This window comes from Crocodylus porosus, unplaced genomic scaffold (assembly GCF_001723895.1).
Source record: "Crocodylus porosus isolate Cpor-Errol unplaced genomic scaffold, CroPor_comp1, whole genome shotgun sequence".
NCBI lineage: Eukaryota > Metazoa > Chordata > Crocodylia > Crocodylidae > Crocodylus > Crocodylus porosus.
This window is the reverse complement of record NW_017728926.1, coordinates 1,527,658-1,554,171: the sequence shown is the minus strand read 5'-3', so window position 1 is coordinate 1,554,171 and position 26,514 is coordinate 1,527,658. Positions and strand designations below refer to the sequence as shown.

Below are 26,514 nucleotides of genomic sequence, written 5' to 3'. Positions count from 1 at the left end.
AGGGAAGGAGAGAGCACTTACTGCAGCTTCTGCCTCCTGTTTCTTGTGTAGGATGTCACTGGCTGTGCTTTCCCTTTGCTTCTCCAACTCTCTGATAAAAAGGAAGTTAAAAATAATTTTAAATGTGATACAGCCACAAGAAGGCACTTCCAATACTACCCATCTCAACAGACACAGCACCCCGATGAGTGAGGGCCACCACCTACCCAAGCTGCCATCAAGCTGTGCTGTAGGTCTGTGTACAGCCCTAATCCTTCAGTGCTCCATTTTTCCTCAGGCTTCCAGAATGCTACATAGTGACTGTACCTCAGATACCCCAGCACGTGACCCACCACCCAAAGGCAACTGGGCAGGAGTGCCCAACTCCATACTCAGAACTCACTTCTCCTTTTGTGCTTGGAGGTAGGGTTTGATGATTAGCCTATGCATGGCAAAGTAGATAACTAGGGGTCCCACGGTGGCATAGAATACAGCACTGGGAAGCAGCTGATCTGTCAGATGGATAGGGAAAAAGTAGGTCTGGCTAGCCCTGTTCAACCTAGAACAAAGAAGAACAAAGTGGCTGGTCACAGCAAGCCTGGAATTCTAAAGGGCCCAGCAGAATACGTCCAACAACAGCCAGTGGCAGGGGATCCAATTCAGTGACAGCAGCCAGCAAAGGCCATGAGATGTTCTGAACTCTGAATTTTCAAAAGGCAAACAGCACCTAGATCAAATCAGAGCAATCGCAAGGCATACTGCAGAAGCCTGCCAGACCCTTATGTGGAAGGGATGGATACTTCTTCTGAAAAAATCCACTGCTGCACTGTTCTCATTCACTGAACGACCTACTCACCGGATTTTAACCAGCAAGACTAGATCGGTTACCTGTCCCTGTGCACAGCATGGAACACAATGTTCCCAGCTGCACAGCAACAGTGGATACTCTCAACAGAAGGAGGTCACACTCATGCATGCGTCTTGTAGGAAGAATATGAAAGATTTTACTATAAGCAGGTGGCAAACAATTTCAGCAAAGTTCAGCTTCTCATTAGGACTGGAATCCAGAGCCGGGCTAATTACAGCAGTGTTTGCATGCCCTCTGCTGGCAAAGTCAAAGTATGCACTATAATATAGCAACACATTAGGGGCTCAGTGTCTTTTTCTAATGCATGGTATTAGAAACATGTCAGTTTTCATTAGTTAACTGTAACAATATAGATGGGTCTAAATATTTGCCAGGGTATACAGATACTAGTGCTGGAATACAATTCAAGATATTCTTGAACCAGGAAAAAAAAATCCCCAGCCAGTTTTGTATCAGTTTCTTACAGTGATGGTCAGAACTTGTCTTTAAAAAGCACCCTCAGATTACTTTTATTTTCTTACAAACTGGGTATGAATGAGATCTCAGCACCATACAGAGGAATGCTGGCAATATGTACTTGGCTTCAGAGGGCCACATGTCTATCTCAAAAGCAAGGGCAGCTGCAATCTGGTCCTTTTTATTGCATGCATGTGCATCACTGCCTTTGGGCTCTATTTGCCAATATGCCTGGAGCACCTACATCAGGGAGGCCCTGATGTAATGTGGAGCAGAGATGCAGGAGATACATTACAGTTATTAACTTAACTGACTTGATTTTCAGGGACACGCCTTGTGGAACACCAACACTGACAGTAGCTCCTAAAATACTGTGCCTGGAAATCTTCCTCTCCGCTCCATATTCCACCATGGTCCCAAAAAAACCAGCCCTGGAACAAGAGAACCAGAAAAGAGTCAAGCAAGGGCAAGCTCTCTGATCTCTCTCATAGCTAAATTTTATTTATTGTAGTTTCACAAAGTCTCAAGCAAAATAAAACAAGAGGAAACTACATAACAAGGAACATGCTGTGCACAGAAAAGGTAGTTCGTGAGAATGATTCACCCTGAAAATATAAGACAAGACCAAGAAGACAGGAGTCTTCTGCAGCGATCAAGACTTACAGGCCAAAGGTTCAGCTAAGCCAATAAGACTGGCCATTCAATTTACCTGATTAACAGGGAGAATTAGAATTCAAGGGAAGCAAACGTTCAAACAGGACAGTACAAGCACAGATGTAGTGCGCAGGTTGTGCAGGCCTGCAGCAGTGGTGATGAGATTTTCCTGCAGGACTCTCTGACGCATGCCTGGCATGAACATCCCACAGCCACACTTACTTGAGAGAGCCTTTGACTCGTGTCTGATCCTCATCCTGAAACTTATGCTGGTAACTGATCATCATGAAGGAGTGGGGGATTCCCAGCTGAAACACCAGAGAAGCATGAGTGCGGGGAAAAGCATCACTAGTCACCACTGTGCATCCCCAGCCACTGCTATACATCTCCACAGAATCCCCTTTCTACTCAGTCCCTTATGCAAAGTATAAGCATGCCAGGAGCCATTCCCTGCACGCCACTACTCATGTCTGGAGCTGTTCTACACTCACAGTGACTGGCCCCATAAAGCACTGGAGCCCTTATAAGGGAGAGCACTAAGATTTCAGGCTACAAGGGAGGTCCCCTTTTACAAAATAATCTGCAAAGCAACAACCAGAGGAGAACTGACTTAAAAGGGCAGTGTCAGTTGATTTAATGCCAAGGTTTTTATTACTATATCTGGTGAAAAACACTACATTTACTCAAATCTAAGACAACCCTAAATTTAAGACACCCCCCCAATAATTAGATTCTATACATGGAAAATTTATACATTTGTTATATATTTTCCATATATAGAATCTAATTATGGAAGGTGATCTTTAATTCGTGCTCCCCACCACTGCAGGGGGCCAGGTGGGGAAGCAGGTGGTGTGGGGAGATCAAGCAACTTTCCCCTGCTTGTGCCTGCCCTCACTAGGCTCTGGTCCCCCTTTTCCCTCCCCAGCCTCTGCTTCACCCATCCCCAACTTTAACTTTGCTCGATGCTGGTAGACTCCACCCCTGTTTTAGCCTGAGGCACTGAGCATGGCCTCAGCCTGGCCCCCATAGCAGCTCTGTGGACTGTGCATCACCGTTATGGGGTCAAGCTGGGGGCATGCTCAGTGCCCAAGGCTGCAGTGTTCACAGAGCCCTGCTGGTGCACAGCAAGGGTTGAGGGAAGGGAGGAAGGGAAGAGGGCAGGCAGAAGAGCAGAGGCTGCATGGGGAACAGAAATGGCAGGAAGAGGCCGTAGGAAGGAAACAGTGGAGTGCAAAGGTGGGGGGGGGATGGCAGGGAAGAGCCCACAGGTAACAGCTACAACTATGACCAAATCCCAAATAGGAGTCAGAGCCTGAGCCACAGCAGCCGCCTACCCACCCACCCTCCATGGCCCTTGTTCGTGATTCTAAGATGAGGAGCTCCCCTTTCCATGTTAAATAGGGAAAAAAACCCATCTTAGAATCAAGAAAATATGGTAAGCTTCCAGGCACCCTTAAAAAGAGCAACTGGCAGCTGCCTGCTTTATCCCAGACTAATGGGATCCTTCTGAAGTCCCCCACTCCATTCCCACCTAGCCCCACATTTCGTATTAGAAAGTCACTGCTGGAATCTACAGGCAAAATGGGTGGGCACACACACTGAACTGCACTGGTGCATCCAGGACTGCCAGGTGTCTCCATGCAGCAGGAAGATTAGTGTTTCTTCCCAGACGAAGGGGAAAATTAAGGCTGTTCTCAAACACTTCCCTGAAGCACTGTGCCTTAAGCTGGATAGTAAACATATCTAATGACCCAAAGACACCGCCAAAGGGCTAGGCCGTTTCTGTGCCAAACATGCTACAAGCTCCCCCAGTGAATAAGGGACAGTCAGGGAGCATTCTCCACTGCACACAGCAGTTAAGGACTTACTTGCATTGCCACTGTGAAATGGCTGCTTTTGGTATCCCGGACAATACTTGTGTTCATGGCTGACTGGATACCCCATCGCCACTGTAAATAGCCCACGGTGTTCTTATCTAGATTTCGTGCCAAGACAGTCGTGAGGCCTGGTCGGATCCCACGGGATGAAAACTGCAGAGCACAGTGCGTAGTGATAAAGCTAAAAGAAACAAGGAGAGTCATGGCAGTGACAGTAAGTACAGAGACTTCCTTCACACTGCCTCAAACTCAGAAGCATCAGTAGGCAGGGCACCTCAAGAAGCATTTGCTGCAAGCTGCAGGCACAGCCCTCCAGGTCCAACAGAACCATCAATCAGTTTGGACAGTGTGGAGTAATGGTAACTGATAAGAAACTACCACAAAAGTACACCCCAGTCCAGCCACAGGGACCAGCCCAATGGGAGCCTTTGAAATGCAAAGCTTTGCTGTCCAATAGATATGACCTGGGAATTCATGGAATTGGCATCCTCAGCTGCTAGACAGGCTTCCAATTGCTGTTCAGCAGTTCCCTGGTATTAGCACAAGAAATGGCATCAGTCAGCTACATACAGGGGAGTGCTATGATGCACTCAAGGGACTACAATGTTTGCAAATCAGGAGATCTCTGAAGGCAGGAGACTGCATTGCCACCAATGATCCAGAAGGCTCCAATACACAGGAGCAACCACCACCACCACCTCATATGGTATTGCAAAGAACGACGACTCAGTCCTGTGCCAGCCTGCATCAGCCTAAGGATAAACCCTGCACTACTTCTCTGTCCTATGAAATGTCATTTATTTTCTGAGTGTCACCACTGCTGTCTCGCACAAGTCCCATAAGAGCCCTAGAGGAGTGGCCAGGATTCTGAAGAATACTATTAAGCATTACTGCTGCACAACATCCTGAGGCTTGTGATAAAGATCACTTGAGCTTTGGTCCCCTTCCCTCATCAATTTGTGGAAAGACATTCACATAATTCAGAGCCACAAAACAACACGTTTTTTGCAACACACCTGACATTCAGAATCAACCTCTGAAAAAAATCCAAGACATCTATTTGACTTACCTTCCCCTTCAGATTATGAATACATGGTTTAATTATACTCACGCTATTGCCATTGTGGGACACTATGTCACTTCAATGGCCCCTTGTCCTATATGGCAATGTCAACCTGCTTATTTGCCTTCCAAATGCAGGCACCGCCCCCCCCACCCCCCCCAATTCTCTCTCACATCCCAAGCAGAGCCAGCACCCTTGTCACAACAGCAAAAGGACAACCAAATTACAGTCTGTGGGTTCACTTTGAAAATAAGCAAACTGCCATTCCTGCTCTCTTGTGGGCAATGCTACAGTGAACTGGGTCAGAATCCTTCTCATTTTAGGCACAGACATTCATTTCATTTCTTCATTTTTCTTTTTAAACATAAACGTGGCAAGGAGTTTAACACAGGCTTTCTACACTCGACTCTCAAAGCTGGCATGTTTGCCTGCAACTCCAGCCCACTCTGTTGACCTCCACATTCTTGTTGATAGTTTGCAAAAAGTAGTTTTCTCTAAGAACCTTTCTGAAAGGTTGTAAGGGTGCCATCTGCTGGTTACAGCATGATATGCCACCCCAAAGAAGCTGGAGCTGTGTACATAAAGCTCAAAGCAACATAAAATAGGAAAATAAGATAGCATTAATTTCCGAAATGATCAACCCATAAAGGGATAACCACTTTCAGATGAGACTAAAAAAAAAGTTGTGAAGCATCATTTTTATTTCCTTCGTGGTAACCTGGATCACATGCCATGACACTATTTATAGTAGCAATATTGTAAACAGCAGCAAAGTTTTGTACACATACAAGCTTAACTGTATGTGCCTGTGCATTTCTGCATTCTTTCTCTGCTAAGTCTTTAGAGACTATTGTTTAACAATTCCCTCCCAGCCTGACCTGACAGCAGTCAGACTCCTGTTTTTAAGGACACCATGGCAGGGCACACTGATTATGAGATCAAAAATCCAGGATTATGACTTCACAACCAAAGCAAATACATATCCAAGGGTGAGAGAGAACAGCATGTTGAAGCCCAGAGCATAATTAAAAGTATGAGGCATAATAAAAAAGAACGAACAAAAACATGAATACATATGCAACCTAAATATACAAAAATACACAACAGCATCAGTATAAATATTAAAACAAAGAGGGTGCACAGTAGCTTTTCATATATTTACCATCTTGGTGTAAGGTTACGAAATATCTTCAAACCAAAGAGGGGTCCCTGAAGGTCTCCAGCTCCAAACTCTAGCTGTTTAAACATAAGAGGCAAATCATTTTAGGAGGAAATTACTGACAACAACTATACAGCACTTCCTCACATTTCTACCCTGGTGATTTTGCACCATGGACTTGCATCAGTGTAGCATACACCATTTATGACTGTCCACTTTAGCCACCAGCCTTTTCTACTAGTGTTAGATTCAGGATGAGTAGTCTCAATGATACTAGTAAAACATCTGCTAACTAATGCTGCTAACATCTGCTAACTAATGATCTTACATCAGCTCATCTGAATAGGAGCAGTGCCTGACCTAGTCCCTGAAGTGAAAGGCATGACATTTCCACCAAAGTTCCAAGGTAGCAACTGCTTGGTTAGTTCACAGATGATTCCTCTTAACAGACACATCCACCCAGGATGGAGGGAGGTATGCAAAAGCAGCCCCCTGTGATGCAGGGGTAGCTACAACCCAGCTCCCAGCACCCTTCTCCACCCACCAGTACAGGCAGACCATGCTACAGGAACCTTTGGGGACTTCTTTTATAAGTCCCCAAAGTACGTAAGAACCCCATCCACTTCCCCTCCATGCTCAAAAGTATGTCCCCTCCCTGCCCCTTTCCCACCTACTTCTGCTGCTTTCTCTGCTGTAGAGGGGAAGGTTCAAAGCTGCTCCTACCTGATCCAGCCAAGCTCTGTGGTGGCTGGGTTCAGCTAGGAACAGTGAGAGTAGCAGCAGCAGCAGCGATGGGTGGACTCCTCTACCCTGCCCAGTTCCTGGGAGCTGGCACAGGGAGGGGAAACCCCCCATCTGTTACAACTGCCCTGTAACAGTCCCAGTTGAGCCCAGCCTCCAAGCAGCCTGGCTGGAGTGGGCAAGAGTGCCCCCATGACAGTGGGGAAAGTATAGCAGCAGTGGGTAGGGAAGGGAAAGTGCCCTTTTGGCGTGGAGGGAAGGGGAGGGGAGAATTGTTGCGTTCTTTGGGGACTTAAAAAAAAGCCACCAGAAGCTCCCATGCTACAGTCCAGTCCAGTGGAGGGGAGGAAGAGGTGCAGCCATGCCACTGCATCTCCTTCGGATCTGTCCCTGCACATGCGCATGCACACACATACAAAATCACAATGTTTAGAGAGGCAAAGCTGCAGATTTTTTATTATTATTATTCCTGTAACACAGACCTCCATCTCTTCTTACACAGTCCATTAGACAATAATTACTGCATGCCAGACCAATTCATAACTGGTACCCTAAACAGAGTCCCATTCCTAATTTCCTGCTTTGTCTCATCTGAAGATTCAGTGTGGCACCTAACTTCTAACAGTTCTTAACATCACTGTCTATGATGCTGTATTGCAGGGTTACTGTATGATGGGATGGGCAAAATACAGCCTGTGGGCCAGATCCAGCCCACCAACTGATTTGTCTGGCTTGCAGGCAGGCGGCGGCAGCAACACACAACAGGCCCTGGGCAAGCTGCACTCAGGCCCCAGCCTCTGCTGGCAGGCAGTGAGACTCCAGCTCTGGCTCTAGGCGGAAGCAGCCCAGCCTGCCTGGCACAGTGCAGCACCAGCAGAAGCCAGGACCTAAGCACAGCTCATCAAAGGACTGCCATGTGAGGGCAGGCAGGTGGGGCTGTTGCTGCCCAGCATCCCCTATAGTGCCTGGAAGATGCAGTCTAGCCCTGTAGGCCCTGGGCAAACTACACTCGGGTCCCGGCCTCAGCTAACAGGCAGTATCCAGGGCCTGCTGAGCCAGACTGCATCTCTTAGGTGCTGCAGGGGACGCTGCGGGGAAACAGCCCTGCCTGTCCATGTGGCACTGTGTGGCAGGCCCTAGGCAAGCTGTACTTAGGCCCCAGTGGCTCTGGCCACTGTGTCGTGCCAGACAGGTAGGCAGGGCTGCTTCCACCCAGCATCCCCTGCAGCGCCACCAGAGGCCAGCCTCTGTCTGTGGGGGATAGAGCCTGGAGTCAGGGGTGGGGGGGAAGAGTGAGGGAGAGGGGGTGTGTGCACATGCACCAGGAGCCCTCAACATGGAGGCCTGCAGCCAGGCTGTAACCCTGCCCCCTCCAGTTGTGGACATGACCAGCAGGTACCAGCTCCAGGCAGGCTGGGAGGGGCAGTCCATGGCATGCCATAGTCCTTATGCTCCCACTTCTGCTCTGGCACCAGCCCCAGCCTAGCTGCAGGGAGCATGCATGTGTGTGGCCTTCAACGGCTCACTAAAACTCACTAAGTGGCCTTCCACCCCAAGTAACAGCCCACCTCTGGGATATGATCCTGGGTCCCACAGGCAGCTGATATTTTAGAAACAAGACAGTGATCTTGCAGTCTGGATGAAACACCACTTCCTTCTGAGCTACCTTGGATCATTAAATGCTACTGATGCTGGTTACCCATGTGAAACGAACTGCATTCAAATGTATGCAGGAAAATGTGATCCTCTAGCTACATTTTAGATGACAGCCCTGTCTCTGGTACATGCCACCTTCAAGAGACGATGAAAAAAGCTGGACTTTACACCATATGGCGCCTGTCAACCCAGTGCCATCATTATGAATTCACAAATTCCAATATACTCTACACATCTTCCAGAGATCCTGAGGTAGTGTTAGAGTGATGTTGTAGTTACTGGTCCAGGAGTTATGCAAGAGGCAACGATTTCTTAGGCTGATAGCTTTTATTGGACCAACTGCATTCAATGACCTGATGAAAAGTATCCTGCATTTGAAAGCTTGTCTAACTATCCCAACTCTGTAATTGGTCCAATAAAAGATATCGCCCTAAGAAATCTTTGCCTCGGTCTCAGAGATCCTGAGGGTCATTCCACGTTAAGAGCCATTGAAATCCACAGCCGTTGCATCACTCAAACTGGCCAAGCCAGAGTTTTAACAGGCTCCTCCTGTTACTGAACAGAAGTGAGCTAAGGGTACTTTATTATTAACAGTCAGCACTTTTTTTTAATCCAAGCCGTTCACATTAGATTACACCTCCATGAGGCAGGCAGACATTATCCTGACAGCTCAGAGAAACATACAGTAAGGAGATAAGCAATTTCTCCGCAGCCACAACACATATCAGTCCAAGAGTTTGAGGAACAGCTCACGTGCCCTGCCTCCTAGCTTCATGCTTACTGTATTACTTCATACTGTGAATTCAGTGGGTCCTATTTTATGCACACACATGAAGTACCTGGTGTAACACTAACAATTCATCACACAAATATGCACTTGACAGTCACACATTTGTTTAGTGAAACTCCAGCATGCTTTTGTTCCTAAAAGAATCTCATGCCAGTTCAGTGATACCACTAATGAATCTAGTATAATTTGTAGACCAACAGCCTGAGGATTTAGTGTTTCCTGCAGCGACTGTGAAAGGCTGGGCACTTGAGGAAAAGCTGGCTGCCTCTTTGAACTAAAGGAATTCTGCTGGAGAGTTTGGAAACACGGTCCTTGGCATCCCCTGTACTTTACTATAGGTGCTTTGGCAGGTGGTGTTCCCTGTGTACAGCTGAGAGCTGGACACTAGTATTAACATATGAGGTAAGGGTGCAGAAAGCAAGCACTGAATTGCACTAAGAATCAAGCTGATGTAAACACTGCCAGCTCAAAAGGTGAGCTGCAAGGACAAGAAAACAAACATAGTACTCAAGGGCTGGGGGAGGAAAGGGGGGAGGCATTCAGTCACTGTTTTAAACTGGATTTTAAAAAAGCAATGCAACCTCTGTGCAGAGAAGCTGCTCAAGACCCTCTCTGAAAGAGATGATGGTTTGGAAGCAGCTGAATGGACATGCCATATCCAAGGAGGGAGAGCAAAGCTGAGCTCCATCTGGTTTTCACATGCCAAAGGCAGAGGGAATCTCAGAGCTGAAATGGGAGTGAGTTCACTGAAAATGTGACTTTCCATTGTAGAACCAACATCTGTTAGCCCTGACTCAAAGGAACTGTTTTGTTGTCAGCTCCTGTTTCAGGCTCTGGTTTCAATTCTGGGTTCAGTCAAAAGGCATAATTTCCATACAGGCATCAGAGGCCTAGTTGCTACTCTCTTAAGATACAGGTCCTTGGCTTCAATGCCTAATTGCAGGTATTTGCATTTGGCTCTGGTGCATAGTTTCTAGGTCTCCCAGGTGACCGGAAGAGTTTTCATGACAGTTTCATGTTAAACCCTATCAGCAGTTCTGTTGCTGCATAGTCTTGGCATCTGTAGAAAATTCTTGCTGTTTCATTTATTAGTCTGGGTGACTTTCAAGGCTACTATTCAATGTTAATTTGGCACTGTGCAGTCTCATTGGCAGCAGTTGTTCAACTGGTTACCTTTCAATAGGAAGAGTTTCCAGAAACAATCCTTGTTCGTTCCTTACATATCTCCTTAATAGATTTACTATACATTTATTTAGTCATTTGTTAAAAAAAGAAAAAATACCCAAACCATTAGCTCCTATTTTATCATGTCCATCAAGAAACCTGGTCTCCATCACTTCTAAATACCCCTTGCCCACAGCACTAGGTAACACTAGGTAGTCTTCAAAGACTATGGATTACCTCAAACTAGAGATTCTGACCCTAAATGAAGCACGTTTCAGATTCAGGATTTCCCTTTCTCCCTTTCTGAAAAGGAGAGGGGGGTAATGTCATAAGGCATCATATCTTGATACTTCGTGAGTCTTGAAGAATGCAATAGGAAAGAGTGTTGGATTTTACACAGATAGGCTATACAAAGAAACTGGAAGACCGAACAAACAAAAAAAACTCCTCAAATGCCTCTTTTTCCAAAAGAGCCAGCACCTTTTCTGGGAATATTTTGTTATTTAAGTTATTGAACTTAAAGAATTGAACCCTGATAAAGAAGATGATTTAGTGGCTACATCTAAGACATACCAGCAAGAATGCAGCCATCTTAATATGCAATTTGTATTCTTACAGATTGACACATTGTAACCAACACCTTGGGGCCCTGCAGCTGTTTATACTGCATTTGACTACGAGTCAAATTGGTTTTCCCCACTACTACATTTGTGAGCAAGAAAGCTGAATCCTGAAAAAAAAATCCTGGGTCAATGTCCCAAGATGCAGATCACAAACCTCAGCAGAGACTGCAGGAGGGCTCAGAGAAGCTCATACAGTGCATTTATTTTAATCTTTGAGAGGCTGATCTGCCAACAAGGCACCTGAGAAAAATTAAGTTAGAAAGGCTTCAGGCACAATGGGTGATCATCTAATGTGGTTGTATTAGTCCACAAAAAAAACCTCTCTCAAACAGCAAAAACTTGATAGCCAAAGAAAAAAAAAAAAAGAGAAGGCATTAAACAAAAGGAGCAAAGGGCTCCTATACATGTGCATGGTGCTTGCTTCAATATGCTAGAAATCCCAGCAAGTTGGAGCAGATTCAATTAATCAAGTCTGCTGGAGCACAGAAATTGACACACTCTGGGAGCCTTCCACATAATGTGTATCAGAGTCCCAGTGCGTCTCCGCACTGAAAAAATGGTGGTGGGGAGCTTTGAACTAAAGCTCATCAGACGTGCTTTATTTCATATGCCCCACTGCCATTTTTTCAGTGTAGGGATGTGTGGGGAGACTGATACATGTGATGCATGGGCACTTTTAATTAGCACAGCTTATTAAAGTACCTGGCACTTTGTCCCACAGCACGTGTAAAAATGCACAAGGAGTCACTCCTTTAGCTCTTGTTTAAAGCATTTTACCACAAGAAAACAGAATAGAGGAGCCCGCTTACTTAAGCTAGGTTTGTCATCCAGGCCTGCAGCCCTTCGGTTACTTTGCCTCAGGCCCTGCACCCTGCTCAGGTCGTCTCTGCTCTTACCTCTCCCCATCCCTTGGCTGAAGTCACCCGTCTAAGAGCAAAATTAATTGATCCACCTCCATTCCCATTCTGTGTAGAGAGGTTACCAGAGAGTATTGCAGTATCAGTGGCGGTCAATGGTGCCTGAAAAAGGAAAAAAAACACTTATTAATATGATATAAGCCACCTGATTTACAGAAACCTAATGAACACATTGCAAGGACATAATCAAAACTGCAGATAGTAGCTGGATTTGTAAGCAAGCAAACATAGGCATGCTCATTATATCTACCTTTCTCACTTCCTGGGCCTAGGGGTTTGGACCATATATGCCTGCACATTATCGAAATTTCTATAATCAAGCATCACAAAGCTGGAGTGTTACATATATGCAAGTGACATGCTCTTATGGCACAGAACAATACACTTACAACCCTACCTTGTGGTCTTTAATTTTGTCAGATCTCACAAATTAAGTAGTATCATGTCCATTAATATTTCACTGGGAGACCTTCAGGGAGTACCCATCTGTAGTACAATAACTCAGTATGGGAAAGACATCCCTATGGACAGTACTAAGACAGGGTCCTGCAATACGTGTACTTTTCCAGATCAGAAAGAAAACAGAGGTCACCACCTCTCAGGCCATTAAAGTTCAACCTGCTGGTAGGCGTTCCTAGGTCTTCACGGACCACCTATGTCATTTCAGATAAGGCAGTAAAAGCAGTCAAACTACCAGATATTTGGAAAAAAATATCCCTCTCCAAACCTTCATTCTTGGAAACTAAGTCAAAAGTTCCCACTAGAATACACTGTCAAATATGAAGTCTTGTGTTTGTTCCTGGAATTTGTGCTTAAATCCTAAATACTGCTCTTAAATGTATTCAGTCTATCCTGGCTGGGGATATCAGCTGGTAATGGTAGCAGATTTCATAGTAACAAACCAAAGCCAAAACTCTTGGCATTTTTTCTCTCAAAAATCTATGAGTATCAACACACAGCCCAGCTATGAGCAAATCTCTACCCTTCCTAACATTAGTAGTTACATCTTTTCATAAATAAAGATGAGAAACCCCTTGAGCAGTGCTTCATCTTCTGTTCCTCTGTGCTGTTGTGCCTCATTAACTCAGATCCCTCTTTATTCTCGGAGTGGTATTTACTTCACTTTACCTCAATGGACTGGGATATGTGCATTTTGTTAATTTCAATCTGGGGAAAGCTGCTCCCTGGCACATCTTCATATTCTTCATCATAACGATCAAACAGGTCAGTGGCATCTATTCCAACACTAATTGTTCCCTGGGGAAAAGACAAGTGAAACAAGTACCCAGCATTAACAAGTGTCAAATATATCAAGGCCAAGAGGATACAGAACCTCCATGTACATTCTACAGTTTAAAACAAAATGTTTTTATTGCTTTATGATGACACTTTCATTTTTAGTTTTGCTTTTCTTCTTTTGTTACAGAAAAGATCCTCACAAATAAAACAGGAAACTGAATGATTATATAAGGAAACGGAAGGGAAAAAGTATCTGTAAAAAGTACTGTGAAATTCACAAAGCAAATGAGACAAAGGAGAAACCTTTTCAATTCTGTAAATCATTTGTAAGAGCCGAGATAAAACATTTATGCAACCCTTAACTGTAACAGAAGGCAATAGAATATTTCAGACAAAAGAGATTTTATTTCCCTGGCAAGGCTGACCATTGTCCTGTCAGCTTTTTAAAACCAAACCAATTTATCACAGCAATTAATCTTTTCCAACAAAGCCAAGTCAGAAATCCTCTAATCCTCCTCCTCCACTGAAATGGTCTCATTTTAAGTTGTATTAACTACTTGAGATGCATCAAATAGGTTATATGTTACTTCTGTGTCTTGATTTCATTAACCTCCTCTTGTAATCAGTAAAAGGGTTTGAGGAACACACCACTTAGGAAGCATTAACCATTTGACTCTATGGTCTTGCCTGAGGCACTATTCCAAGAAATATTAGCAGCTACAGTTAAGTTTTCTGGCTAGCTGCTGTCATGTTCATTCAAAGTAATTGTGAGAATGGCCCCAGGTATGAAAGGGGTAAAATCAGATCCTTGTCTGGCTCATATAATTACAGGCAACACCCGCTTAGCACTCTTAATTGGTTCCAGAAAAACCAAGCGCTAAGCGAAATAACATTAAGTGAAACCAATTTTCCCATAGGAACGAATGTAAGTAGAGATAATTCATTCCCAAAACTCCCTGCTCATACTATAAAATAGCTGAAATCCCCCACTAGTACTATAAAACCAATGAATTCAAACATCTAAATGTATGTAAATACTTTAACACTTTGAATTAATGTATAAAATTACAAAATAAAGTTCTGAACTGTATGCACAGATGCACTTTCACTTTCTGCTCTTTCGGCTTCCTTCAGCACTCGGAATCAGAGCCGTCAGGGTTAGCGTCAGTATCAGGGGATTTTGAAATGCTTAGCTGAGGACTTTTTTTGAGGGCTGGCTGCAGGGGTTGAAGCCGGAGTTGTGCACTTCCTGAAGAAGAAATCCACTGATAGCTGCACTTAGGTCGTCTTCTTTTCATCATAAAGCAGCTTGTAACAATTGACTTAATTGTTAACTCCTCTTGCAACTGCAAAATGGGCGCTGCATGTCAGGGTCATTCTCAAAGTAAGAAAAAAAGGCTTCATGGTGTTTGACAGCTTCAGCCATGACTTTGCTGGTTAAACATCTTCCTTAGCATCTTCCTCTTCTTCATGGCTTCTCTGCTGCTCTATTTGAATGAGGTCCTCACTGCTCAATTCCTCCCTGCTGGAATCAATCAACTCATGAATGTCCTCAAGTTCAAGTTCATCAAATCCAACTTTCCTTCCAAGCTCAATGATACTGTCCTGAATTATCACCATTGGTTCCTCAACCTCTTGGGAAACCTGGACACAGTCTGCCCAAAGCTTTCGCCAGACACCATTCATTGTTTTGGAGGCAACTTCATCCCAGGCACTTGAAATGTTATGTATTGCCTTGCGGATATTCTAGCCCTTCCAAAATTCTTTTATGGTCGGAGCACCCTCTCCTTCTGTAGTCCTAACTGCTTGGGCAAATGTTTTCCTTATGTAATAAGCCTTAAAGGCAGCAATGACACTCCAGTCCATTGCAGGTGGTATTTGGGGGCAGAAAAACAACTTCTGCATTATTACTGAGGTCATCAAGTATGGTAGGAAGCCCTGGTGCACTGTCTAAAATAAGAAGTGCCTTGTGGGACAGATTGTTCTCAGCACAATATTTCTCAACTGGAAGACAAAAAATAATCCCTGAACCAACTCTGAAAGACTGATGTTGTCACACAGGCCTTCTTATTAGACTTCCAAATGCCTGGCAGACTGCTTTTAAGACACCCCTTGAGGGCCCTGGGGTTTTCTGAGTGGTATACAAGCAATGGTTTCAATTTAAAACCCTCTGCAGCATTACCACCAAGCAATAAAGTAACTCAATCCTGGGACACCTTGAAACCTGGCATCGATTTCTCTGTGGAAACGTAGGTCCTAGAAGACATCCTCTTGCAGAAGAGGCCGGTCTCATCAGCATTGAAGACTTGTTGAGGCATATAACCCCCTTCCTCAATCATTTCCACAAACTTATTTTTATAGCTGGAAGCTGCCTGGGTGTCAACACTAGCAGCCTCCCCCTGAATAGAAATATTATGCAAGTTGCTGCGCCTCTTAAATCTTTCAAACCACCCCTTACTTGTATAAAATGGCTCAGAAGCAGACCCCTCAGGCAAATTTTTCTGTAAATCATCATACAGACTCTTAGACTTTTTCTGAATAAGCTTTTTTTCAGCACTTGCACGCTAAGAATCAGCTAGACGTTTCTGACTCATGGTGCAACGCAAAAAACGAAGCAAGACAGTGGCACAAGCACAGAGCGTGAAAGTTTTTAACGAGTCAAGATAGCGACGAGGCTGCACACCGCTGATGCTTCCTGCTTGATACCCATGAGCATTACAGCAAAACCCACGAGCACCAAGTGAAACCGGGTATCAAAGCGAAATGAGCGCTATAGAGAAACAGTGCTAAGCGAAACAGCATTGAGCGGGGGTTGCCTGTACCTCTTTGGAAAAGGGTTTGGGGAGCTTTCTCTTGCTGCTGAGTCAACAACGTTCTCCCATGTGGCAAGTGTTCTAGCAGAACAGCTGGATGCATAAAAGTAAAATCATCTTTCACAGATCAGTTTTGCATGAACCAAATTCAAGAGCTGGTTCTTTGCAAAAAACACTCAAAGGGGGTGTAAACACGGAGGAAATAAATTCATCTTTAAACTGAAGTGAACACTCGTGGAACTTTTTCCTGTGTTCACCTTGTTTTAGTAAATGCTCCCTACTTGAAATGTTCAAACAACTGTAGGGTACATATTAAGGTTCTCAGAGTAGCATGCTTCATTCCTCATCTAAAACAAGTTTGTATTTCAAGATTCAGCAAGCTTGCTTCTAAACATTCCCCCCATCCCAAGAGTATAGTATTAAAACAAACCCAAAACATCATGCAAACTAATTAAAAAAAAAAAAAAAAAAAAAATCAAACATTTCTAGAGAAACGAGGGGAAAAAGTCTGATTACTGGGATAACATATTCCAATCTGTCTAGTTCAGACGTGAAAATACAAATTTATTAAGAAATTTCTTTTCTGTAGCTGCACCTTTTATTTGCTGACAACAAAATCTTCATTAGAACTGATAAACAGAAAAAACTGCTAATATTAACCCTGAGCAAAATGAAGTATTTAGGCAAATTTGAAATTAGCCTAGTTCTAAGCAGATTCTTCATCACTTTCTATTGTTTACACAGACTTTCCAAGCAGGAAAAATGGAAATAAATATTTTAAAAGATAAAAATGTAACTTAAAAAAAGTTAGGGTTCCCTAGAGCTGATGTAGTATCCAAACTAAATCACTTTTTGCAGCTGACTAGATTTCAAGCTGATGATATCATATTGAGGATATTAAACCAGCAACATTAAAACTAGCTTGATTTTCTGCTCAAGGAAGCAAAACTGTTTGTTCCCAACATTTATTTGGGACAAGAATGCACTGTTTAGGAACACACCACTGAGCATATCAGCTTTCCAAAGTCTACAACTGTTTCTCAAGTTTCAGTCATCCCTTGTGCTCTTTCTTGAAATAATGCCAAACTGTGAAACAATGCCAAAAAGCCAGTGACTTGGGAAGCACTGCAGCACTCTGCTGTTGCTCCAAGACTTTGAAAAGTGATTGAACAGAAAAGCCAAAAGGAAGACAAGCAGAGATTTTGGTCCTGACTGCCAATCACGCTTGATGAAATTAAAATAAACACACTCCACAGCATGACTGATTAAGCTATTTTGAATGTACAAGAGCATTCATTTTAACAATCGAGAGAACTGCTTTGATGCTTTTCTGCTGCTCTTCATCTGTTTCAAGGAAATAAATGACGCATGGTTTTTTCAAGTGTACTGGTCATAGCCAAAAAAAAAAAAAGGAAGATTTTCCACTCAGTTTCCAAACTCAAAAGCGTGCTTTGATAGCACTAGTAACCTGCGTTCACCTTCTACTAAATACACTTAAAAAGAGGAAGTTACCAAACTGAAGTAATGAGTGGGGATCCTGGTTTTCTGTTTAAAAATCACAAATTCTCTTTTAAAAAAAAGGGAAAAAATGCCCAGCAAAATTCTCTGATTTAAAAAACCCAAAATCCGTGTTATTCTGTGATTAAAATGAAATGGTGATATATACATACATACACACACGTACATATGTATTATACATACACACTCACAACCCACAGGCCCCCAGCCCTGCCAGTGCGCCTCACTCTGGACTCACAGCCTTCTAGCTCTGCCAGTGCCCCTTACTCCCCATCCACAACCCCCAAGCCCTGCTGATGCCCCTCACTCCAGATGCACAGCCCCCCACACCCCTGCTGGTGCCCTTCACTCCCCCCCACAGCCAGGGACCTGGGTCTGCAGCCTCCTGCCCCTCCCCCACCAGCAGCACCCAAGCCCTGGCTGTGGCAGTGGCTGCTGTGACCCAAGCGGAGTGCAGAGCCCAGCTCCCCCACCCCCACTGGCTCCGCTGCAGCCATGCCCCGGGGGGGCAGAGGGGGAGGAGGTGTGTGCATGGATGCATGCTGGCAACTGCAGGCTCAGGGCTCCCGACCCTGCTGCCTTCCCACCTGGGGCCTTCACAGACCAGTAGACAGAACCTGGCGTGGAAGGGCAGAGTGGGGTGGGGATGCTTGGTACCACCGCCAGGAGTATAGTGCTGCCATAGCCCTGCTTGCCCAGCAGCAGCGAGGGGCACAACTCCGCATTGCCACCCAACCTGCTGCTGGTGAGTAAGGGGCATCTTGCCATGGCGACGTGGGCCTCTCACAGGCTGCACCAAGTCTCCCTGCCCCACTCTGTCCTGCTGTGCCGGGTCCCACCTGCTGTGGGCAGCCCACATGCCCCCATCCTGTTCACAAATCTGGGGGGCGCATACCCCCCCATACACCCCTCCAGGGAGTGCTCTCCCCACCCCCTCCCCCAAGCCACTTGCAACTCTGTGTCACTCCCCACCCAGTCCCTGCATTCCCACCCCAGCCCTGGCCTCAGACTCCAATTCCCAGGCCCCATGCACTGCCTTGGCTGGGCAGCACCCCAGCCTCAGCCCTGTCCAACTTCCTCCCTCACTGTGATGGCCTCAATTCTGTCCCCACCAGACTTACCTGTGGAAAGCTGCAGGGAACTCCTCTCCATGCCACCTGGCTGTCACATGCATGTGTGCACACACATATGCACGTGGCGCACCCTGCCTTTATCATCCTCCTTCTGTTCCCCCCAGCCCTTTGCAGGCTGGAACTCTGTCAGCCTGCAAGGGGAAACCCGTCATTTCCCCCTGAGAAAATCTGTGTTTTACTGCATTTTTTCATGGTGAATGGAAACCCCAGATCCCTGGTAATGAGGTAGTGATAGTGCTGGATTTAGATTGCAAATAGGAACAGAACACACCACTATCAACAGAAAAAACATAAATAAAAAACCTTAAATTGGACAGCAACACTGAACACAGGAGGCTAATTCAGCTTCTTCAGCCATCTACTATCCAGGCTATTATATATTCAGACTCCTGGCGAGTTTAAAATCCTATTTTACACTGCTTGTTTCTTCAGGATGCTTATTTTTCAAGATCCAGTGAGTTTACACTATAAATAAGCCCTGAAAAATGTGTGTTTATGTTCTGCCACTAGGTAGCAGTTTCTATTTGCTACTACACTCCCACATATGCTAATCCTCCCCAGCATATACCCTATAGCCTTGTTATTTCCTCTATATTGGTGAGAGCTCCAAATTATTCCATGCAAGGAAAGTGGGAAATTTCTTAATTGCTTTTATCAGTTGTGATGTGGAATTCAGTTTATTATCTGGTGTTGCTTCTTACTTGGCTTTAAGGGGTTAATGTCTTTCTGGAAGCACTTGCAGGGAATGGGGAGCAGGTGATGGACTAGCACATGCTACATAGCTAGCTACTCTTGGGCTGCCTGAGCTCACTACTGGGAATTGCTGAAATTTGGGTAGGTCAGCCTAGGCAATAAAATGGCCATGTTACACAAGGCAGCCAAAGAAACCTGATTCTGCTCATTAGGCTGGTAGCCAGGCACCTGAGGATGGGCTGAAGAACTTTCATAACCTAATGACGCTGCTGTGGGATTTACCTTGACAAAGAGGCCAGGTAGTTATAAAAAACAGGGTCTCAACAGTCATATTCTAAAGGGACTGAGTGGTGGAGAGGAGTATAATTTCAGAGCACAGAGCCTATTTAACTGCAGGAATAACCAAGGAAGAAGGGCATTGGTCTACAGGTCAGAGAGACTCTTAAATTTGGAAAAGAAACCACGTGCAGGAGACGACATCCTAGAATCCGTACGGGACTCTGACCAAAGCCTCAAGAACACTCAAGAGTGATGACACTGGGGCAGGGTCACGTTTAGATGCGCGTGCAAAATTCTGTCGATATCTGTGTATTTCTTCTGTTAGAGTAACTATGTTGAGGAAGCTTTACAAAGCCTGTATCAGCTTCAAAACCACAGAATACTAGGGGTGCACAAAGCCGGTCCTATTCAATTAGGATTTGGAGTCAGCCTGAATTGGGGACAGTGATTTGATTTGTTGATTTGGATCACTGTCCAAATCAATTCAATTCAATTCAGTCGAATCCAAAGATTTGATGCTGATTTGGAGAATCTACAATTCAGGCATAGACACAGTTTGAAATGTTTTTTCTACATACCTCAAGGTACCAGTGAAGCTCAAGAACACTGTGATGCTGTGGCAGATGGAATGTCCCACAGGAGTGCGGGAGGGGGGGCCATGCCCTTGGCAGTGAACCCGGAAGAGACTGGAAGTGCTACCGGTCTACTTCTGGGTCCACCGAGGAGTGTGCTGCCCCCCACCTCCTCCCTCTACCCCCCGCTTGGCGATTGGCTGCAGGGGGACTCCAGGTGCCCCCCCAGACCCAGGAGGCACGTGTCACCGAGCCAAGGGGGTGTGGTATACTGGAACTACAGGGGAGGCCATGGTGTCAGCACAGGTGTCAGCTTAGGGCAGCTGTACTACTGGTTTCATCTGTGTGAAGAAGTAACAGGCAGGGCATGGCTGCTCTGGTAGTTTGCCAGAAAGGTCAAAGGCAGAGACACTGCTGTAGTCTGCTTAGACCAAGGGACACTAAAGGCACTGCCTTCTAGTGTGACCTAAACCCAGGAGCATACCGAAGGTCCTGTCAGAGAAAGCTGTCAGAACACTGATACTTGCTCTTACCTTTTTCCTCCAAATTTAAGATACACCTGGAAAATACAGTTGTTTCTAAACTTTAAAGTGTAACATTCTCTAAAACAGGATCATCTGCTTGACCTTTCTGAAGAAACCATCAAAATCCACACATCTCCATGAGTCATCCGATTGATATTTAGGACTTTACCGATTTTACTTCATTTCCTGCCTCCTCCCCCTTCTCTTCTACTACATAAATGTCATTTAACTCTGAGTATCCTAGCGGTCTACGACTCCCACAACACAGCAATAACTGTTTATGGAAGGTAACAGAAAAAAAGCTGAACTGCAGCACTTGGACTTTTTTGTAAAGATGTATTTTTATTTGGGATTTCCTTTTCTCAACCTACCGGAGCATTTAAAAACCTACCTTAATCAAAGAGTTGTGTTTACAGTTTAAAACCACACTCAGTTGCATGCATTATAATAGCTGGAAGATTAGATGAACAAAGAAGCCCTCCAGACAAATTTTTTTTACTGGATCTTCTGAACCAGGGAGGTGCCCATCAATTCCCCCTCCCTGCAATTTCTCTGCCTTCCACAAAGATGTATTTCACTGAATGATGATGACCCAGCATAGTGGGTTCTATGAAGAAATCTTCCCTGCTGTCAAACAGGTAAAGTCACCCAAGCAGTCAATAGATCCTGGCAAGGAAACTGGCTCCAATACAGGCACAGGAAAAGCAGCAGATGGTGCTGTTAAAAGTATTCCCACAGAACAGTACCCCCATGCCACTGGATAGTAGGGAAGGAGGTTGCTGCTGCCATAAATTTCCCATCAGCCAATTGCTCAGAGACTAGAGGAGAGGAGAAAGCAAATCCCCAAAATGTGGGAGCTGTGCATGAACAACAAGGATGACCTATGCAAATGCTCCTGAAGCGTCAACTGCACCTCCAGCAATATGATGTAAAGTGCAACAGCACAGCAGGAAGAAAAGAGGTTCATGCTACTTCACAACAGAACAAACTATACCATTTCCCCATCACCTGAAATTCTTCTTAATAAATGAAGGTGCTTTTGAATCTTAGGAACACCAGAGACTGCTTGGTTATTAAAGCTTTCCTTCTAAGTCAGTTATAAAGCACCCTGAAATCTTTCCTTACCCCCAAAAGACAGATCTCACATGATGGAGCATCTCATAGCTCCCTCAAATATAGCAGGCTGACCGGTTGGGGGTAAAACCAAATATTATACGTCTTTCTGTTGGTGCCAACACACAGTTCTTCACCATACCTGACAACTCAGGACTGAGAGCTTTTGAGAAACTGGCTGTCAGTTTAGCACAAATAGCTTTAGTGAAAGTCACCAGTATTTTATAACTATCCCCTGACCTGCTCTTTTCTTGGTATCACAGTGTTTGAGCAACTAAAGGACCTCTCTTCAGCAGTCAGGATGTAATCAATTATCCCAACGAGCGTCTGCAAGCGTTGCAAGAAAACCCTATGAAACAAATTAAAGACACAAAATGTCTTCTAACCTCACACGGTGCAATTCTAACCATAATCAATGGTTATAGAAAAATTATAACCACAAACAACGGGATTTGTAATGGGACATCCCAGTGTGATGTACAAAACATTAATACACTGAAAAGTCCCATCCTACTTCTGACACCTTCAACAGGTCCCCAGATTTAAGAAAATACATGTCTAAAAATTAAACCTTTGTCGCTGCTTAGCAAGACATACAGCCTCTCCTCCAGACAGTTCAGGCAGGGGGCCTTGCACCTCAGAACTCTCATTTTGGCAAAGCTGCAGGACCAGCTTTAATTATATTCAACCCTGTGCGAAAAGAAATCCAGAGAACTGCCTCAACTGCCACTGCCTGCCTTGTTCACAAAGAAAGCCTGTGTGGTGCAGCTAAACATCCCCAAAGTCACACCACCAGATGGAGGTTTTACCTCTTCCTCCCAGTGAGGGCATAATTTATTTAAATATACTGATTTCCAAGTTTATATAGCAGAACAAAAACAGCAGGTATAATTTAAATTACTGGGCTCTTCCGAATAAGCTGAATGGGTTTTTGATGCCTGGTGCTGGAATGTTTACTCTTACATGCAGGGTAAAAGGAGCGTGCAGCTAGCTTCCAGCTGACAGTGGCCTTGAAGACTGACTGACATCCCCTCTCACCAATCACTGAGGATGAAGTCTCCCACCCACTTAATGCCCTTACAGCACAAAAAAGCAAGGCAGGCATGTAGGAAGAGGATTAAAACACTTATGTCGAAGTCAGTGATCCCTCCCAACCTCAGATCTCACCCAGATTGTACCTGGGACTCCCAGCTATTCTCAGTGCTCTGCCACTAAAGTAAAATTGACCTCCATTTGGTAGCAGTACCTCTACATTCTGTGGTTCTCCAGTACACCTAAAATTTGAAATCTGTAGCAAATTATCTAGGAAAGCAAATAGAAGCACAACTCTATCCCACATTATTTAATTTGATATGACACTTAATTCCTTTTAAGGTGCCCCATAATTTCTAAATTTTCAGCATGCTGCAATATTTTGCATTAAAAGCAAACGCCTATGTTAAAAAAAGTTGTTGTGAGAAGCAGAGAATTTTAACATCTAATGAGAGAGCAACTGGCATTCATCTACATCTGCAGACAGGCAGCAGGGCAGGGGTGGGCAAAAAAAGCAGCCTGCGGACCAAACCCGACTCATCAAGCACTTTCACCCGGCCCACAGCACCCACCAACAATTGTGCCCTGTCCAACCCTTCTGCCCATGAGGGTGGATTGAGGCGCCCACGTGTACACATGCCCCCAACATACCTTATTGAGCCTCCCACCCTCGTAGGCAGACGGACCCAGACAGCACACAGCTTCTAGGCTGCTGCTGCCGCTGGGGAACCCGCTTAGCTTCCCCTGCCTCCAGGTCACTCCAGGCAGCAGGTAGGGAAGCAGCAGGGGCTGGGACTGGTGGCAGAGTTAGTGGCCAGGGGAGCGGTGGCAGCATGGATGAGGTGGGCAGCATGTGGGTGTGGGGGCATGGGGAACCCCCACACTGTCCCCATGGTATGCAGCCCCAGTAGGCAGTGGTAGTAGCAGCAGCAGGTGGGGGTGCTCAGGGCACTTGTGCCCGATGCAGCTCCAGCCAGTGCTACCCATCCTGGTTATGGGTGCAGCCTCCACTGGGCTGTCTCTATCACCAGTGCTCCCTGCCATGCCTCTGCACCTGCATGGCACGGGAGGAAAGCCCCATGCATTGAAGCTAGCTTGCCTTACCTGCCGGGGCTGCGCAGCACAGTAGGGAAGCCCCAGGAACCTTCCCCTGCGATAGAGGGAAAGCAGCCAGTTCCAGCATGCAGAGCCTCCCTCCCGTGCCATGCAAGTGCAGGGTGTGCAGCAACAGCGACTGTCCTGTGGAGAATGCACCCCTCACCTTGATGTGCAGCACTGGCCGGAGCTGTACCAGGCACAAGCACCCCTACCTGCTCCTGCTGCTGAGCCAAGGGGGAAGTGCCGGGGGAGGGGGGGGGGTCTTCACAACCCTCCACCCTCCTTACCTCATCCCACAAATGCCATATACCCACCCCACCCCCATACAACCCCCCAACATATATCCAACCCCCCCCCCCACATATGTCTGTTTGTTTTTGGAAATGAAGGACAGAATTAGGGGGCACATGCCCTGCAACCAGGAATGGAATCTTTTGTAAAAGTCATAGCCACTGGACATACAAGGGGCTGATGCTGTATCTGTTCATACACGAAAAAAGGGAAGGATGGTAATACATGTCTTTGTATTAAAGTTACTGGTCTCTGATATGCAAGGGCAGTAGCTCAAAGTCTTCCTCTGGAGTTCATCTACAAAAATCTTTTATTATTTTCTCTCCCCTAAGATTTTTCCAACTACTAATTTTTGCTGGGACCTGCAACATGCTAGGCCAGTGCTTTCCTGAACAGAAGAGATGTGATGAACTCTGTCCTAAGAAGCTCATCATATGAAGAGATTTAGTCACTTTTGCATTGGAGTCATTGTAGCATTTTAGTGACCAAACTTTATAGTACCTTAAACTTCAAAACAGCTCATTTATAACATCACAGTCTTCCTTGTGGTAATAGATGGCTAATACACAAAAAAGAGTGGCTGCACATCATAGTTACACAAAAGGAAAGAATTCAGTTTAGGAGAATTCCTGCACAAATATCTACCTATAATTTTCTCCATTTCTTTTGTTGGCATTGCTAATTATTGCAAAGAAAATTGCTTTTTGTGTAAATGCTATGTGCCTATTTTTCAAGTTTTGCTGCACTATGAAATACACTTTTTATAATCTCCGCTTTTTAAAAAACATGTGGTGCCCTTTTAATTAATTTTGCATAGAACATGCCTCACAACAGTAAAGAAATGATTGCTTTTGACATGATGAATTTTCCTGTAAAATATAATCTGTTCGTGGGAATCACAAAGACTGAATTGGGAAGGCAGCCAGTACTACTATGAATACAGTGAGCAGGAGAGAAAGTTTGTGCATCAGCTAGTAGTAAAAGCAAGGGTGGGGTACAAATCAAGAAACAATCAAATAGTGAGGATAGCAGGCATTGTGAGATAAGGTCAAGGAGACAAAACTGAAGACAGCCCTTAGAGGAAAAAAATCAAGCATGAAGCAACAACCATAAACTTAATACTACAAGGAACAAATGGAGTAATAAGAATCAGAGGGTTTGGCTTGAACCAGGGCTTGCTCGGTAATATTTTGAAGGCTACAGATTACAGCTACCAAAACTTAAGGATACTAATTGAAAAAGGGAATTAAAATAATCAATACATGAAATGACAATGGAACAAATCAATCCAGTTGTCTAACAGTGATAGGAAATGTAGATTAATTATTGAAACAAAAACAAACAAAAGAGGAATCTCATAAGCTGCCTTGAACTTATTATGGGAAGTGTCAGGGTATGGTAGCCATGTTGGTCTGAGAAAAAGAAATGCAATATCTAGAACTCTTGGTTCCAAAAAGATACCTTGTTTTTATCAGACCAACTGAGAAATTGCAAAAAAGTGTGGCATATAAATCTAATAAATGGACATAATTTTTCACCATACAGCTCAAGCAATCAAGTGGGGGCAAAATTCCTTTGCCATTTGTATCCAATTTGAATCTCATAATTTGATATAACCTGGTTATAAATCCCCTCCCCTCCTCTTTTTTCATTACTTGTTCGCAGTGTCCCTACACTGGTAGGGAGGTAGCATTACTGGAAATACTACTGCAGATTAGCCTTGAAGCAGAGTAGGCAAGACTATTGCTGCAATGCCAGCAATCGTGCCACTGCCAACTAGGGATGCACCGATAGAGATTTTTGGGGCCAACAGTGATTGCCGATTTTTAAAGAGGTATATTGGTCAATACGAAGCTGATTTCCAATACAGTATGGACAGCTGGTGCAGCTGGTAAGTCTGTTGTGATGGAAGAGGAGTGGGGAGGGAAGGGCTGTGTGCAGAGGGCAGATCAAGGCCCCAGCAGTGAGGGAGGCAATGGGGCTGGGACCAGGGTTCGGGCAGGCGCTGCCCAGCCAGGGCAGGATAGGTCACGGGACAAAGATGCGACTCACCCAGGGGGTGTTGGAAGGAGGCGGCTCCTGCTGCTGCATGCACCCCAGCAGGGCACGGGGGGGGGGGGGTTGTGCCCCCTGGATCGGGAAGGGGAGGAGACCACTGCTGGCGGGGGCAGTGCCAGGCTCTTCCTGGTAGGGATTGGGTTGGGCTGGATTCAGGGCAGTCAGTAGCAATGCTGGGAACAAGCTATAGGGGAGGGGTTT

At 45.1% G+C, this 26,514-nt stretch overlaps 1 protein-coding gene across 1 annotated transcript in view; it reads right to left on the bottom strand.

Moving 5' to 3' along the window:
• DNAJC11 (DnaJ heat shock protein family (Hsp40) member C11) overlaps positions 1–26,514 on the bottom strand; it is a 68,122-nt gene that overhangs the window by 5,052 nt on the left and 36,556 nt on the right. The window contains exons 5-12 of the mRNA XM_019541148.1: positions 13,079–13,207; positions 11,930–12,052; positions 6,063–6,136; positions 3,829–4,018; positions 2,180–2,265; positions 1,618–1,734; positions 383–538; positions 22–91 (exon numbers count right to left, since the gene is read on the bottom strand). Of these exons, the coding sequence (XP_019396693.1) occupies positions 22–91; positions 383–538; positions 1,618–1,734; positions 2,180–2,265; positions 3,829–4,018; positions 6,063–6,136; positions 11,930–12,052; positions 13,079–13,207 (945 nt within the window). The remainder of the gene's footprint in view (positions 1–21; positions 92–382; positions 539–1,617; positions 1,735–2,179; positions 2,266–3,828; positions 4,019–6,062; positions 6,137–11,929; positions 12,053–13,078; positions 13,208–26,514) is intronic.